General features: G+C 39.7%; 1 protein-coding gene and 1 long non-coding RNA gene across 3 annotated transcripts in view; both read right to left on the bottom strand.

Annotated features, from left to right (window-relative positions):
• Positions 1-5,312, bottom strand: part of LOC133641148 (proteasome subunit alpha type-6) — an 88,634-nt gene extending 83,322 nt beyond the window's left edge. For both annotated transcript variants that reach the window (XM_062035038.1, XM_062035039.1), the window contains exons 1-3: positions 5,191-5,312; positions 4,856-5,059; positions 2,380-2,446 (exon numbers count right to left, since the gene is read on the bottom strand). In XM_062035038.1, coding sequence (XP_061891022.1) covers positions 2,380-2,446; positions 4,856-5,059; positions 5,191-5,235 — 316 coding nt within the window. In that variant the 5' untranslated portion in view covers positions 5,236-5,312. The remainder of the gene's footprint in view (positions 1-2,379; positions 2,447-4,855; positions 5,060-5,190) is intronic.
• Positions 5,313-7,041: 1,729 nt separating this feature from the next.
• Positions 7,042-17,319, bottom strand: part of LOC133641048 (uncharacterized) — a 179,086-nt gene continuing 168,808 nt past the window's right edge. Inside the window, exon 4 of the long non-coding RNA XR_009824252.1 lies at positions 7,042-7,112. This is a non-coding gene — a long non-coding RNA (uncharacterized LOC133641048). The remainder of the gene's footprint in view (positions 7,113-17,319) is intronic.

The raw sequence follows: 17,319 nt of genomic DNA, 5'->3' as shown, positions 1-17,319 counted from the left end.
AAATGTCAAATGTTTAAATATTAACTGTCAGTTTACTGTACTGTGCCAACTGTACTACTATATGAGTACGTATTTTCTATAGTTTCATTCAAAATTAAACAGCAAAGTCCATTTGGCTGTCATCTGTTTTAATTATGAGACACAATTGTGTCGAAGTCATGATTTATTTTTTTCATGCTTGAAATAAGAAATTACTACTTTAAAAAAGTAGTTTTATACTTGCGAGTGTTGATGACACAGCTTTGCAACAGTTGATATTCTAGTTTCAAGCATGTTTTACTCAATATAGGTCATCAAATCTCAGCAACAAGCTGTAACATCTTACTGAGATCAAAACACTTAAAACAAGTAAAACACTCTTAACATAAAATCTGCTTAGTGAGAAGAATGATCTTATTAGACAGAAAATAAGCAAATATCACCCTTATTTGAGATATTTAATCTTACTTAGATTTCAGTTTTTGCAGTGCAGTGTTTTCATATATTTTTTTATTTGCAGAAGCCTGTCACAAATGCGGACTCCCGGTTGGCCCTCGCTCATTAACAAATGACAATGCAAGTGTGTGAACGCAACATGAGTGTAGGTGTGGCGTAACTTCGCTTCACAACACACCTCATACGCGCATGCTTATAATAAAACGTAGCAGGAATGGTCCATTAGCTATATTTAGAAAATACTTTAGAATTGTTTTTATTTATGAGCAGATTTATACCATTATATACCAGAAATTGTGCTTAGCTGTAAAGTGGTAGACATTGTGTCAAAAAACAACAAGCATGTTGTTATGTACGTCTTCGCCTGCATGTCATTTACAGATAATAGTTGCCTTATTGTTTATAGGTTATGACGGACAGCCAACTCACGCCTCGGAGTTACAGCCGGAAGCTCGCTCTCTTTCTCTCTCGCTCCAGCTGATCAGTGCCGACCTCACATATGCTGCCACCACTCGCTTTGTGAGCACACATTCATATTGTGTTGCATTCCCAACGGTTGTAGGGCTGAAGCTATCGATTATTTTAGTCAACCCGTAATCTATCGATTAGTTTATTCAATTATTCGAGTAATGGGTGAGAACACTTAGACTCAATGTGTATTTTAGGGAAAATAGTTGAAATACACTAAGATTTTTATACCTGCCACCACCTTCTATAACTGTCTTTTAGCTAGCTTCTATATTTCTTTTTACCTTTTACTTACCTACGATTTACCTTATTTTACCTTTTACTTACCGGTACCTTATTTTAAATTACATTGAACTTATTTTACCTTCTATTACCTTTTACTTAGCAAATTTTACATACCATTTAAACTTTGTTTACCTTTTAATTTAACTTATTTACCTTTTATTTACTTTAACTTATTTTACTTTTTATTTACATTATATTTCACTTCTTTTACATTTAATTTACCTTATATTTAACTTATTCTACCTTTCATTCACCCAACTTGTTTTTTTTACCTTTTACTTACCTTCTTTTTAACCTTTTATTTACTTTCTATCCAACTTTTACTTACCTTCCTTTACCTTCTATTTAACTTATTTGACCTTTTATTCACCTTCTATTTGCTGTTTTTTAAAACTTTTTATTTACCTTCTTTTCTGTTATATTTAACTTACTTTACTTTTTATTTAGCGATACCTTCTATTACCTTTTATTTACCTTTCATTTAACCTTCTATATTCCTTCTTTTACCTTCTATCTTCCTTTTATTTACTACTTTTACCTTCTATTAACTTATTTAACTTTTTATTTGTCTTACTTTACTTTTATTTTACTTTGTTTACTGTCCATATTCCTTCTTTTACCTTTCATTTACATAATTTTACCTTTTATTTACTACTTTTACCATATATTTACCTTGTTTTGCCTTCTATTGGCCTTTTTAAAAAAACCCAACATTATTTCATCTTTTAATTACCATCTTGTAACTTTTATTTCCTTTCTTAACCTTCTATTTCCCTTCCATTTACTTTTTTTTTTCACATTCTGTTACCTTTGATTCACATATATTATCTTATCTTATATTCAACTTTTTTTTTAACTTTCTTTTAAGTGGTCCAGATTTTATACATGCTTATTAATTACACTCAATCGATAAATCAAAGCAACAGAATACAAATCAAAGCTCTTTTCTAATTGATTTAATCAATTAACTGTTGCAGAGCTAATTTGTTCATGAAGAAAAAGCCAGCGCGAAGTCTATTATGTTAAAAGTCCCTTTTAAACTAGACAATAGCTACGGAGAGGTAACATAATATAACAAATAATAAACAATAATTATAAGAGTAATCAACATTTTATTCGGCTGCTGGCAACTTGAGTGTGGCGTTACATAACTGCAGTCTTTGTTGGAAGCAATGATTGTGGTAAACCAACCTGAAATAGTTGAAGACGCAGCTCTCCACATGTGGAACCAGAAGTACGGACCCCAAGTCATCTTGGACTGCAACACAAAAGACATGAGAAGTTGCTGCTTGTGTATTTTGGGAGCATCTGTAAATGATTACATTTTCATCATTAGCAGGAGTACAGAACAACCTCTTCTTCAGACTCAACTACCGTGTCCATTAGGTCCAAATAAAAAGTCACACTTATGTTGACAATGGTTATTCAAAAGGAGGTCACATTGGGTAGCTAGCATGTGAATATTCTCATGCATCAGGTCTTTGCATCATCAGGCCATTGAATCGATCATTGAGTGATGTTTCATGAGAGCGGTGTGCCCGAGTGTGTGCCTTTAGCGCAGTTGTTTTTAGCTAGTATTTAGCATGTTAAAGCTAGCTCACGGAATGATGACGAGCTGTATGTCATTCAGACCAGTGACGTGCAGTCAGGGGAGGCAGGTGAGGCGGGGCCTCACGTGCCATCTTGGAAAGAAAAAAAAAGTAAAAAGAAAAAAAAAAAATGTAATTGTTATATGTATCCAGTGATTATACTATAAAGTTATTTTCCATTTGCCGTTCAAATACTGAGAAGAGACTTGCGGTGAGTCACCAGCCAGTTGAGCCTCGCCATGGATTGCGCAATGACTCGGCTAACTGCTGGCCTGCTGTGCAGTGAGACCGTATTGCTATATGAATTATACAATACATTTCCATAGTTTAGTTAGCTGAGGTATATAATGTACAGTGCAGTGTTTCCCATAAACTGCCAAGATACCTGTGGCGGTGGGGGCGTGGCTATGGGTCACCGTGACATCATTGAGCAATTTGCATAATTTACTACAATGATATGATTTTCTCTAAAAAGGCTCAAAAAATGTATACTTACTAATTAATAATAACAGTTTTGTTTTAAACGTCCATCCATCCATCCATTTTACAATATAATTACAACACTTTATGTACATATTTATATACAGATTTGAACAATAAGTTATTCATTGAAATATATTTATTAATTGTGGTTCTTACAAAAAAATATATCTTATAAAATATAAAAGCTAAAATGTCTCTTAAAGCTCTGCCCTTTTAATTAGTGCATACTAAATAATTTAACTTTAGCCTACTACTACAACCATATTATTTACCAGCAACATAAAGTGAAACAGAGGCAGAGGTGTCCTGCCACAGTCAGTAACAGATAAACAGAAAACAGTAGTGGTCAAATACAAATAAGGCAACAAGAGAAGTATCCTACACTTCTCTTTTGTAAAGTAAATCTGAACAGCCTATATGGGCATCTACATCAACTATATGATTTGCCTGAGAAGCTGGACAGGACAAAAAAAAAAAAAAAAAAAAAGTTTTTTTTTTGTATTTTTTTTTTTGTATTTTTTTTGGTATTTTTTTGTATTTGTGGCGGACGTAATTATTTCGTGGCGGGCCGCCACAAATAAATGAATGTGTGGGAAACACTGACAGTGTATTTTGTCAACAACTGTATGTGTGTAACGTATTTCTTGGGCTGAGCAATCATAAAACGGCTGCGAAGACGCACTGGGTGAGGCTCGCAGTAATCCCGCCTCCTGGTGGTAGAGGGCGCTAGTGATCCCAGAGATCCTTCTTGCGACTACTCGACTGCAGAAGAAGTGACAACAAGCAGCAACAGTTAGCAGCGATCGTTTATTTTTTCCTCTCGCCTGAACTTTTAACATGGAGGATTACATATCTAAAATAAAACAGTTTTCTAAACTGGACTTTCAATCGAAGCAGGAGGTAATTATCAAAGGAAGATCTCCATAAAGACAGAGAGACTTTTAAAACTGAAGAAAGATAAGGAAGACTTCTATAAACAAGTTATCGATGCTTTTGTTCAAAAGGAGCGGCGCATGGACCTCATTTATAAGTAAAGGTAAGACCATAATAACGTTTTTTTTATTAAATGTGCTTTTTTGTGTGCTACAGTTTGTATGTGTAAAGTTAAAGTTAAGTTAAAGTAACAATGATTGTCACACACACACTAGGTGTGGTGAAATTTGTCCTCTGCATTTGACCCATCCCCTTGCTCACCCCCTGGGAGGTGAGGGGAGCAGTGTGCAGCAGCGGCTCCGCACCCGGGAATAATTTTTGGTGATTTAACCCCCAATTCCAACCCTTGATGCTGAGTGCCAAGCAGGGAAGAATGCTGGTATGAGCTTTTAAACATAACCCGTTAACTGCTGCCAATCAAATGGTGAATAAGATACTCTTTAGGGTTCATATGTTTGTAAATCTGACTGTGATGAAGTCAGTGCCTCACCAGCCATGAACCTCACCGCACGTCACTGATTCAGACAATTCACACAAATAATAAGAACATAAAGTAATAATACATATGTGATAATGTATAATAATATGGATAATTTGATAATAATAAAAAAATAAATATTACAAACACAATTTTATAGACAGGGTAGACAAAGCTCGCCTACCCTCACAGCATCAACAGGGGAGGAGAGCAGGTCTTTCCTCTCTGCCTCCTCCTCTTCGTCAGTGCTGTACTCCTCCATGGTCTCCCCGCTGGAGAAATGGATGATCCTCCGAGGGGTCTTCTCCCTTTGGACATTTCTCTGGTTCTCGCCCAGCTCCAACGTCCTAAAATCCCTGCTTGCTTTTGGACTTCCGGTGGGAGAGCGCTGCAAACACACATGAATACACGATCTTTGTACACGCACACACAGCGTACCGACAACTACACCCAGCGAGCCAATGTTGGTGTTAATAATAATTGTATGTGTGGATATACACAGGCGTGACGTTAATATACCTGCTCCACGGACGTGTCGGTCAAATACAGCGATACATCGCCCATTGTGACGGTTTTAGTTCCAGCGTGAGGATGCTAGCTTGGACACTACAACGCCTCTCTTGTCCTCCACCCCGCCGACCGGACCGGAAGTGACGTAAATTACGCAAACAACGTAACATTCGCCAGCCTCCGTTACGTGAAAATGTTGGCAGGTTGTACGTCAAAGGCTAACGTTTGATGATTTGAGACAAATACAATGATTTATCTTGATATATATTACTTATATAAAGCACTACCTTGCATCTGGGTTTTAATTAGTATTGGTGGGCGAATAAGCAGAACATTCTCTTTTTTTATCGTTTCTATTTTGTTTAATACTGTTATTATTACTATTATTCTTACTAATATATCCATCCATCTTCTACCGCTTGTCCCTTTTGGGGTCGCAGGGGGTCGCTGGAGCCTATCTCAGCTGCATTCGGGCGGAAGGCGGTGTACACCCTGGACAAGTCGCCACCTCATCGCAGCTTACTAATATATGTTTTTATTAATCGTGTGTATGTGTTTGTGTGTTTCATGGAATAATAGGCCTGGAAATGTGTCAATAAAGTATTGTATTGCGGATTATACTGTAAAGCATTAAATTTTTCCTAGATTTGGAACCCTGCAGTTGATAAAACATTGCAGCAAATCTATTTTTTCCCCCCCCAATAACACCCATAATGTTTATGGGCATTTATAGGTGTGTTATTTTTTGTGGTCTGGCTCCATCTAGTGGACAAAATTGCCATGGATGAACTGCTGGCTGTCCAGAGTCAGGACCCGGGGTGGACCGCTCGCCTGTGCATCGGTTGGGGACATCTCTGCACTACCCCACTATGGACTGGACTCTCACTATTATGTTAGATCCACTATGAACTGGACTCTCACTAATATGTTGGATCCACTATGGACTGGACTTTCACAATATTATGTCAGACCCACTCGACATCCATTGCTTTCGGTCTCCCCTAGGGGTTCGGTGAGTCGGCCTCAGGGGTTCGATGGAGCCTCTGCCGCGGAGGTCAAGACACACCCGACTCATCTTGTAAATAAAAACTTCTCCCTATCGGCGTACTATGGATACCCCCAAACAATGTTCCCTCTAATTTTCCATCTGATTTGCAGGTGTGTAATTTGTTGAGAGTTCATGCACTGTGTTGGTTTTGTTCTTTGAACAAGGTGATGTTCATGCACGGTTCATTTTGTGCACTAGTAAAAAAAAACATATAACTTTGTCGTGAATTTGAAAAAAAACAAACATTTTATTTATCACTAAAGAAGGGTTCGGTGAATGCGCATTTGAAACTGGTGGGGTTCGGTACCTCCAACAAGGTTAAGAACCACTGGTCTAAGTCTAGATCAAACATGAACAATATTTGAAAGACAATAGTTATAAAAATAATAAATAAATAAGAATTAAATAGAAAATTAAAGAAACAATTACAAAGGCACACTTTGGGCCATCTGGTTCTAAAATTGCAGTGCAGCAACATATAAACAAAGAGCTTATATATTCTTCACAACTAAAACTACTAAAACTCCAAAACTGTACAATAACCTGTACAAAGGCAGTGTGTAGCCTTCCTTTGGCTATTTGGTTTAAAGCAACTTCAGGGTCCATATTAGTTTAACATCAATGAAATATGAATTACACGAACCACTAACAAGTACCAAGACAGTGTGTACTTTGTGCCATTTATCTTAAATCCAGTTGAGTAGAGCAGCGACTTTAACATCAACAGTTGAACATGCAGTAGTCAAATGAGTCAAGGGTATTCTCGTTGGGGACTATGCTCTAACAGAGTTTGGATCTTGACTTACACATGCGACATCAGGTCCTTTTTAAGACTCTGCAGCTTGGGTGACAGTTTAGAGTCATCGAGACCAAGTAAGATTTTCTGTGTGAACACAAATGTGTTGGTTAGTCCAGTGTTTTTCAACCTTTTTTGAGGCAAGGCACATTTTTGTCATAAAAAAAATCCGGAGGCACACCACAAGCAGAAAACTTTAAAAAACTTAACTCCACCAAGTCGTCGTGTCTTATTTTGAGTGTGTTGGCGTCTTCCTGTGTGTAGTGCTTTAGTTCTTGTCTTGCTTATTTTGGTGGCCCTTCCTGTTTTCCCGGTGTTTTCCTGTAGTGGCTTCATGTCTTCCTTTGAGTGCTATTCCGTGCACCTGCTTTGTGTTAGCAAGCAAGGCTATTTACGTTGTTGCTATCCTTCTTTGTGTGGACATTGTTGATTGTCATGTCACGTACGGATGTACTTTGTAGACGCCGTAAGTTTTTGCTGTCGTCCAGCATTCTGTCTCTGTTTACTTTGTAGCCAGTTCAGTTTGACTTTTGTTTTGCATAGCCTTTTCCTTTTGTTCATTTTGGGTTTAAGCATTACATACCCTTTTTACCTGCACCCTGCCTCCCACTGTGGTCTGCATATCGGGATCACAACAAACCATCCTCGTCTCACCCGACACATTCCGACTTTTACAAAGCAATGCCGCCACCTACTGACATGGAGTATTACGTGGTTACCCTGCCGAGTTTTACACAGCACAGACACTAAGCAACGGCACATTATTGGCTGATTCTAATTATTGATTTGCCAAAAATATTTTTGGGATAAATTAGGTGAAGTTGCATAATTTCCCACGGCACACCAGACAATATCTCACAGCACACTAGTGTGCCGCGGCACAGTGGTTGAAAAACACTGGGTTAGTCCCTTGGGATAATTGAGATGTAAAGTATAGATGAGGCCGAACATTACCAGGAAGACATCAGGAAGCCTGGGGAGGTTGACCACCACATCACCCTCTAGGACCACAGAGATTCTCACTGGGTCGTAGTTAACTGGACGAGTAGTTAACTGGACTCCACCACCACATCACCCTCTAGGAGGACACAGATTCTCATTGGGCCGTAGTTAACTGGACTCGACCACCACATCACCCTCTAGGACGACACAGATTCTCATTGGGCCGTAGTTAACTGGACTCGACCACCACATCACCCTCTAGGACGACACAGATTCTCATTGGGCCGTAGTTAACTGGACTCAACCACCACATCACCCTCTAGGACGACACAGATTCTCATTGGGTCGTAGTTAACTGGACAAGTAGTTTACTGAACTCAACCACCACATCACCCTCTAGGACGACACAGATTCTCATTGGGTCGTAGTTTACTGGACTAGTAGTTAACTGGACTCGACCACCATATCACCCTCTAGGACGACACAGATTCTCGCTGGGTTGTAGTTAACTGGACTAGTAGTTAACGGGACTCGACCACCACATCACCCTCTAGGACCACAGAGATTGTCACTGGGTCGTAGTTAACTGGACGAGTAGTTAACTGGACTCCACCACCACATCACCCTCTAGGAGGACACAGATTCTCATTGGGTCGTAGTTAACTGGACTAGTAGTTAACTGGACTCGACCACCACATCACCCTCTAGGACAATGCAGATTGTTACTGGGTCGTAGTTAGTGGCCTAGTGGTTAGAGTGTCCGCCCTGAGATCGGTAGGTTGTGAGTTCAAATCCTGGCCGAGTCATGCCAAAGACTATAAAAATGGGACCCATTACCTCCCTGCTTGGCACTCAGCATTAATTGTTGGAATTGGGGGTTAAATCACCAAAAATGATTCCCGGGCGCGGCCACCGCTGCTGCTCACTGCTCCCCTCACCTCCCAGGAGGTGATCAAGGGTGATGGGTCAAATGCAGAGAATAATTTCGCCACACCTAGTGTGTGTGTGACAATCATTGGAACTTTAACTTTAACTTTAACTGGACTCGACCACCATATCACCCTCTAGGACAACACAGATTTTCACTGGGTCGTAGTTAACTGGACGAGTAGTTAACTGGACTCGACCACAACATCACCCTCTAGGACGACACAGATTCTCACTGGGTCGTAGTTAACTGGACTAGTAGTTAACTGGACTCGACCACCACATCACCCTCTAGGACAACACAGATTCTCACTGGGTTGTAGTTAACTGGACTAGTAGTCAACTGGACTCAACCACCACATCACCCTCTAGGACGACACAGATTCTCACAGGGTCGTAGTTAACTGGACTAGTAGTTAACTGGACTCGATCACCACATCACCCTCTAGGACCACAGAGATTCTCACTGGGTCGTAGTTAACTGGACGAGTAGTTAACTGGACTCGACCACCACATCACCCTCTAGGACAACACAGATTCTTACTGGGTCGTAGTTAACTGGACGAGTAGTCAACTGGACTCGACCACCACATCACCCTCGAGGACGACACAGATTCTCATTGGGTCGTAGTTAACTGGACTAGTAGTTAACTGGACTCAACCACCAAGTCACCCTCTAGGACCACAGAGATTCTCACTGGGTCATAGTTAACTGGACGAGTAGTTAACTGGACTCGACCACCACATCACCCTCTAGGACCACAGAGATTCTCATTGGGTCGTAGTTAACTGGACGAGTAGTTAACTGGACTCCACCACCACATCACCCTTTAGGACGACACAGATTCTCATTGGGTCGTAGTTAACTGGACTAGTAGTTAACTGGACTCGACCACCACATCACCCTCTAGGACGACACAGATTCTCACTGGGTCGTAGTTAACTGGACTAGTACTTAACTGGACTCGACCACCACATCACCCTCTAGGACCACAGAGATTCTCACTGGGTCGTAGTTAACTGGACTCATGTCAGGAGGACCACTGCTGCATCCTTCAGGTCTGGGTCATCCATATTATCCTTACATTTTTTTTAAAGGGAGATCATATACTAATCACTCGATTTCTTAGCAGTGATTGTTGATTGTTTTAATGCCCTAGTGGGCACAACATGACTCCTCAGGTCTTTAAACATCTTGCCAGAGGTTTGCAGTTGAAACACTGGCACATTTGCCCAAATGTTATTGTGTGTTGTATAAATAAATAAAATGAAAACATAAATTGGTCAATTTACAGTACAGCAGGCCTGATATCTCTCCACTAGGACTTACCACACATGTCCTGAAACATCCAGAGACTTCCTCTCGTAGATAGACAGGAAGGGCATGGAGAACAGTTTGAATTTTTAATTGTTTTACATCACAATTATGACTTTCTACTCTTTTAGTGGCATAAGGGTGTATACACTTGACCACCAGCAGATGTCAGTAGAGTTCTATGTCATGCCTCAACCACAATGATCTGTGTGGGTAGACACATACAGTAAGTCAAGTCGAGGTCTTCCATTGTGATGAAAGCACACAAACCACAAACGCATAATGTGATATTTGCACAATTGCTAATTCAGCCTGCAAGGTTTGCAGAGACACAAAGGCTGCGGGCCTCAGAGCATACAGTAAGTCAGCATCATCACGTGGAACTAAAGATATGGATTCTGCATAAAAGCATACATCAGCCTTGAGCAAACACTAAGCTCAGCCTGAGGTGTAAAAAGATGTTTCAGGTTCTCCCGCCCACCCCACCCTCACCATTGCTGAGCATGTTAATTGTACATTCTGGCAGGATTCGAACCTTTAACCCTCAACATGGTCGTACAGTAATAGAGTATTTCCAAATTGTCTGTCGCTTGTATTATCCACACAACATTTTCCCCCAAAGAGCACTTTGGAAAAAACGAAGAAAACCCAAGTAGTCGTTAGAATTGAACTGTTACTGATCACAGGCCTGCCTATAAAAATAGAGTAGCCCATTTAGGAGAATTAGAGCAGCAAAATGACTTCACTTTACTTGAATTCATTCCCAGGTGATGTTGGGCCACAAGCGATAGGGAAGCAGAACATGGACACCAAAATAGTACATTGTAGGGTTGTCCCGATACCAATATTTTTGTACCGGTACCAAAATGTATTTCGATACTTCTCAATGCTTTTCTAAATAAAGGGGACCACAAAAAAATGGCATTATTAGCTTTATTTTAACGGCCCGCCGGAGACGAGGGAGATGGCGGCGCCGTGGGAAGGCCCGCCGGAGAGGATGATGTTGTGGGAGGGACCGCTGCCGACGGAGATGACAGAGGCGTGTAGGGATGATGTTTGATAAGAAATTATCGAGTTCGAGCCCATTATCGAATCCTCTTATCGAACCGATTCCTTATCGATTCTCTTATCGAATCCAGATAGGTTGTTGTATATGGAAAAAAAACACAATATTTGGTTTAACAAAAGCTCACTTTTATTTTATAAGAAAAAAATAAAATAAAATAAATAAATACATATTGACTGTGGTTACCCAAAGTATAGTAAGTGGGATTTTTCAGAAAAACAAATATATACAGTAACACAAAAACAACCTGTCTCTGTGATCACTATAGGTGAATAGCCATGCCTTGAGTCGTTTTTTACGGTCCATTATTTTTGCTGCTTGTGTGACATAGCTACATGACGTAGCTCAGTCTAATGACTGAGCTACATCATTTCCTGTGATGTCCCACAGGGCATTTCTTGTGGGACGGCATTCGTTCCCAGGGATTCGAATAAAGAACCAACTCTTTTTCTTTACTATAGTGGCCTCGATAACGGGAACCGGTTCTCAAAAAGGGATTCGAGTCCATGGAATCGGTTCTTTTCTTATCGAACGGTTCTTTTCTTATCGAACAAACGGGAGAACCGGTTTCGAACATCATCCCTAGCGGCGCGTGCTTCGCAGCACCGCTGCAGGTAGTAGGACCCCACCCTCACGAGGCGTATGCCAGACGCAATCCTTTTTTTGGGAAAGGAGCTCCGGGTTGTCAGCGTCCCCTGCTGCAAAAGCCAAGAAAGAGCGGGAAGGGGGCCAGGAGGAAGGAACAGTGACACGTCCCGCGTCGAGTCCCAACAAGACGCCAGGAAGGACAGCGCGGTGGGCTCGGCGCCTTCGCCGGACTGGCGGGCACTAACTCTTCCGGGCACTAACGCTTCCGGGATGCTACAATATACACGCCCCCCCTCCCCAATCTCCCGAATTCGGAGGTCTCAAGGTTGGCAAGTATGGTTGCGGCTCTCCGCCCAGCTCGGGCACCACCACCTGCGCAGTCACGACCATCTTCTCCGTCTCCTGCTGTACGACCTCTTGTGCCGGCGGCTGAGCCGGCGGCTGAGCTGGGCGGGGCACCGCAGGTCGACGCGGTGCCGGCACAGGAGATCACCGTGGAGCCAGCACAAGAGGTCGTACAGCAGGAGACGGAGAAGATGGTGGTGACTGCGCAGGTGGTGGTGGCCGAGCCGGGCGGAAAGCCGGAACCATACTTGCCAACCTTGAGACTTCCGAATTCGGGAGATGGGGGGGGGGGGGGGGGGGGGGGGTTGGTGGTAGCAGGGGGTGTATATTGTAGCGTCCTGGAAGAGTTAGTGCTGCAAGGGGTTCTGGGTATTTGTTCTGTTGTGTTTATGTTGTGTTACGGTGCGGATGTTCTCCCGAAATGTGTTTGTCATTCTTGTTTGGTGTGGGTTCACAGTGTGGCGCATATTTGTAACAGTGGTAAAGTTTTTTATACGGCCACCCTCAGTGTGACCTGTATGGCTGTTGATCAAGTATGAATTGCATTCACTTATGTGTGTGAAAAAGCCGCATGTATTATGTGACAGGGACCGGCACGCTGTTTGTATGGAGGACGACAGGTTGTAGAGGGCGCGAAAGGCAGTGCCTTTAAGGCACACCCCCAATATTGTTGTCCGGGTGGAAATCGGGAGAAATTCGGGAGAATGGTTGCCCCGGGAGATTTTCGGGAGGGGTACTGAAATTCGGGAGGGTTGGCAAGTATGGCCGGAACTGGTGGCCGAGCCGGGAGGAGCGCAGGAGACGATGGCCGCGATGGCCGGGTGGTGTAGCAATATTGTAGTCCGTGTGGTGAATGGTGGCCTCGGGAGATTCTCTACACCAGGGGTCACCAACCTTTTTGAAACCAAGAGCTACTTCTTGGGTACTGATTAATGCGAAGGGCTACCAGTTTGATACACACTTAAATAAATTGCCAGAAATAGCCAATTTGCTCAATTTACCTTTAACTCTATGTTATTATTAATAATTAATGATATTTACACTTAATTGAATGGTTTAAAAGAGGAGAAAACACGAAAAAAATGACAATTAAATTTTGAAACATAGTTTATCTTCAATTTTGACTCTTTAAAATACAAAATTCAACTGAAAAAAAGAAGAGAAAAACTTAAAAAAAGAATTTATGGAACATCATTAGTAATTTTTCCTGATTAAGATTAATTTTAGAATTTTGATGACATGTTTTAAATAGGTTAAAATCCAATCTACACTTTGTTAGAATACATAACAAATTGGACCAAGCTATATTTCTAACAAAGACAAATCATTATTCCTTGTAGATTTTCCAGAACAAAAATTTTAAAAGAAATTCAAAAGACCTTGAAATAAGATTTAAATTTGATTCTACAGATTTTCTAGATTTGCCAGAATAATTTTTTTGAATTTTAATCATAATAAGTTTGAAGAAATATTTCACAAATATTCTTCGTCGAAAAAACAGAAGCTAAAATGAAGAATTAAATTAAAATGTATTTATTATTCGTTACAATAAAAAATTAAAAATTACTTGAACATTGATTTAAATTGTCAGGAAAGAAGAGGAAGGAATTCAAAAGGTAAAAAGGTATGTGTGTTTAAAAATTCTAAAATAATTTTTAAGGTTGTGTTTTTTCTCTAAAATGGTCTTTCTGAAAGTTATAAGAAGCAAAGTAAAAACAATAATGAATTTATTTAAACAAGTGAAGACCAAGTCTTTAAAATATTTTCTTGGATTTTCAAATTCTATTTGAGTTTTGTCTCTCTTAGAATTAAAAATGTCGGGCAAAGCGAGACCAGCTTGCTAGTAAACAAATAACATTTAAAAAATAGAGGCAGCTCACTGGTAAGTGCTCCTATTTGAGCTATTTTTAGAACAGGCTGGCGGGCTACTCATCTGGTCCTTACGGGCGACCTGGTGCCCGCGGGCACCGCGTTGGTGACCCTTGCTCTACACTCTCCCGGGATAATCGTGAAGGTTGGCAAGTATGGTGTACACATCATTCTTCTTGTGGTACTTAAAATCTGGGACCTCGGGTACTGAATTTCATGCCGTCCCACGTGCCTCTCTATATGACGACAAAGTTCCTTGAACCGTTGAGTTAAGGTCACCTCATTTAGTGTTTAGCTTATGTTTCACGGTCTGCGAGGAATGTATTGTGTATGACAAACATTAGTACAACAACATTTGGTACCTCAGGCGTGAGTGTATGGAGGTGCGGAGCACAGTCGCAGACATACTGCGTGTACATGAGAGATGGCATTTGTTTACGCTATCGTCGCTCCATGCCTCGCAGGACACTTTGCGATACTGGATGTCGGTCTCTTCCTGCACGCCGCAGTCCTTGTGAATCATTCTCTCTCTTACCGGCCCCTCGCTCGTACGTTTCACTACGGCACGCAGGAGCCGCCTGAAGGGATGAGTCAACAAAAACCTCCTATTGTTTACTTTGTGTCTATTGGAGGTAAGGCATTGAGTAGGACGTCGTCCTTTATGTGTACCTCATAGATTTTTACTGATTAATAGGGGCTATACCGATGCAGTCAGTACCTACACAACAGAACCAATTTGTGGTACTTTTGTGTGTGTTAATAAATATTCATTGTTTTTGATAATATTTGATAATGTATATTTTTTTATTGGAACAATTCAAAATGAGCTTATCGTGTTACCTGCTGTCCAGTTGTTATATCCTATTTAATTTCACTGCTGGACTCTAGAAAGAGGTTCTGTAACAGCTTCTTCCCTCAGGCCGTAAGACTCTTGAACGCATCATAATAATCCCCTCAATTCCCCCCAAAAATGGATTAACTCGCTGGAATATAAAGACAATATAACATACATACATACAGTATATTTATCTGTACAGTAATCTATTTATTTATATCTGCACCTTATTGCTCTTTTATCCTGCACTACCATGAGCTAATGCAACAAAAGTTTGTTCTTATCTGTACTGTAAAGTTCAAATTTGAATGACAATAAAAAGGAAGTCTAAGTCTAAGTCTAATTCTAATTACTTTTTTGATTGGCAAGTATTACATTAAGTTGCAATTACAGTTGCAAGTCCAGGGCGCAGTTTGTCGTTGTGGCTTGTGCAAACCTTTGAGACACTTGTAATTAAGGGCTATGTAAATGGACTTTGATTGATTGATTGACTCAAGACCCTAATGGCTCGGGGGCATCAGGATATGGATGTTTTTGTCAGAAAGTGCCTCTCCGCAGGTTATATTCCTTTGAAACTGCCCTCGCTACTCATTTCCAGCGTGTGCAGTGAGACAGATAGTTAACGGCATGAAGAAACAGAAGTTTTGTTCAGGGTTGATGTTCCGTCTTTTGAATTCTTTTCGTCCTCAGTTTTATTTCTGTACACTACTTCTTTCATTGAATATATATATATATATATATATATATATATATATATATATATATATATATATATATATATATATATATATATATACACACATATATATACATATATATATATACACACATATATACATATATATATATACACATATATATATATATATATATATATATATATATATATATATATATATATATATATATATATATATATATATATATATATATATATATATATATATATACATATATATATAATGCATATTACCAAATAAACGCCCTTGGGCAAATAACCTCCCATGTCCTAATAGCCGCCCGGGGTCTGACCCCATTTTGTGAATTAACCGCCTCTTCCTAATAACTGCCTATGTCCAAAGAGCTGCCCATGGGCTGTTATTTGCATAATTTAGATTAAAATGCTACTGGGGATGCATTTGCTGCAGTATTCCGCCCGATTGTAGCTGAGATAGGCTCCAGCGCCCCCCGCGACCCCAAAAGGGAATAAGCGGTAGAAAATGGATGGATGGATGGATTATTGTTTTGATGGTTTTATAGAGTACTTGGTACCATAATTGTATTTTTCCTGTATGCTGCTTTATTTAAAACTTGGAGTACTGTAGCCTTTATTTGATTTAAGTGACAGTATTATTGTTCTGTTTTGATGGTGGGTTTTATACTTGAGTACTTGGTACCATCATTTTATTTTTCCCGGTAGACTGTTTTATTTAAAAAGTTTATTTATTTCTAGTATTGGTATTCTATTTGACAATTGTTGAGGCCTTGTTGATCTCTTGTCTTTTGATAGCTTACCTCATGTTGATCTCTTGTTGTCTTGTTTGTATATTTACAACAGCTTTTACATTTAAAGTTTTTTGTACGAAAAAAAAAAATACTGGACAGTATAACCCAGGGGTGTCAAACGTACGGCCCGCGGGCCGGATCAGGCCCGCAAACAGGTTTACCCGGCCCACGGGATGAGTTTGCCGAGTGTAAAAATTCACCTGAAATTTTTGAATGAAAGAAACAGCTGTTTTAAATGTATCAACTGGATGTGGCAATAGATATTATTTGTATCTTTGTAGATGATGCAACATATGTACAAAATAAACCACATGATGTTAATACACCAGTCGAGGAAAATGAGCAAACTACATAAATAACATCCTGTAATTAGATTTTCATATATTTTTTTATCTTGATAATTTGAAAATTAACACCAACGAGTTTACTGATGAACATTATCACATAATTTATTCAGAAAATATAAATTACGACAAATAAAGATAAAATACTATTAACCGCATCTGTAAACAAATTTAAAAAAAATTATGATTTGTACATTTTCAGAAAGTCCTTGTTCTATTTTTAAACAAAGAAAACAATCTAAAGTTGTCTTTATTTTTAAGTTATCGTGCCGTGATTTTACCAGTCCGGCCCACTTGGGAGTAGATTTTTCTCCATGTGGCCCCCCATCTAAAAATAGTTTGACACCCCTGGTATAACCATTGTATTCAAATAATGGCCTGGTGCAGGCTGGTGCAAAAATAAATAAAAGCCTTGTGCAAATAACCTTCTGCTTCTTTTAAACGCCTGTCTCCAAAATCGTACTATTTGGTAATATACGGTATATATATATATATATATATGTATATATATATATATATATATATATATATATATATATATATATATATATATATAT

The sequence above is a fragment of the Entelurus aequoreus genome, linkage group LG23, assembly GCF_033978785.1.
Source record: "Entelurus aequoreus isolate RoL-2023_Sb linkage group LG23, RoL_Eaeq_v1.1, whole genome shotgun sequence".
Classification (NCBI taxonomy): Eukaryota; Metazoa; Chordata; class Actinopteri; order Syngnathiformes; family Syngnathidae; genus Entelurus; species Entelurus aequoreus.
This window is presented reverse-complemented; position numbering and strand designations above follow the sequence as displayed.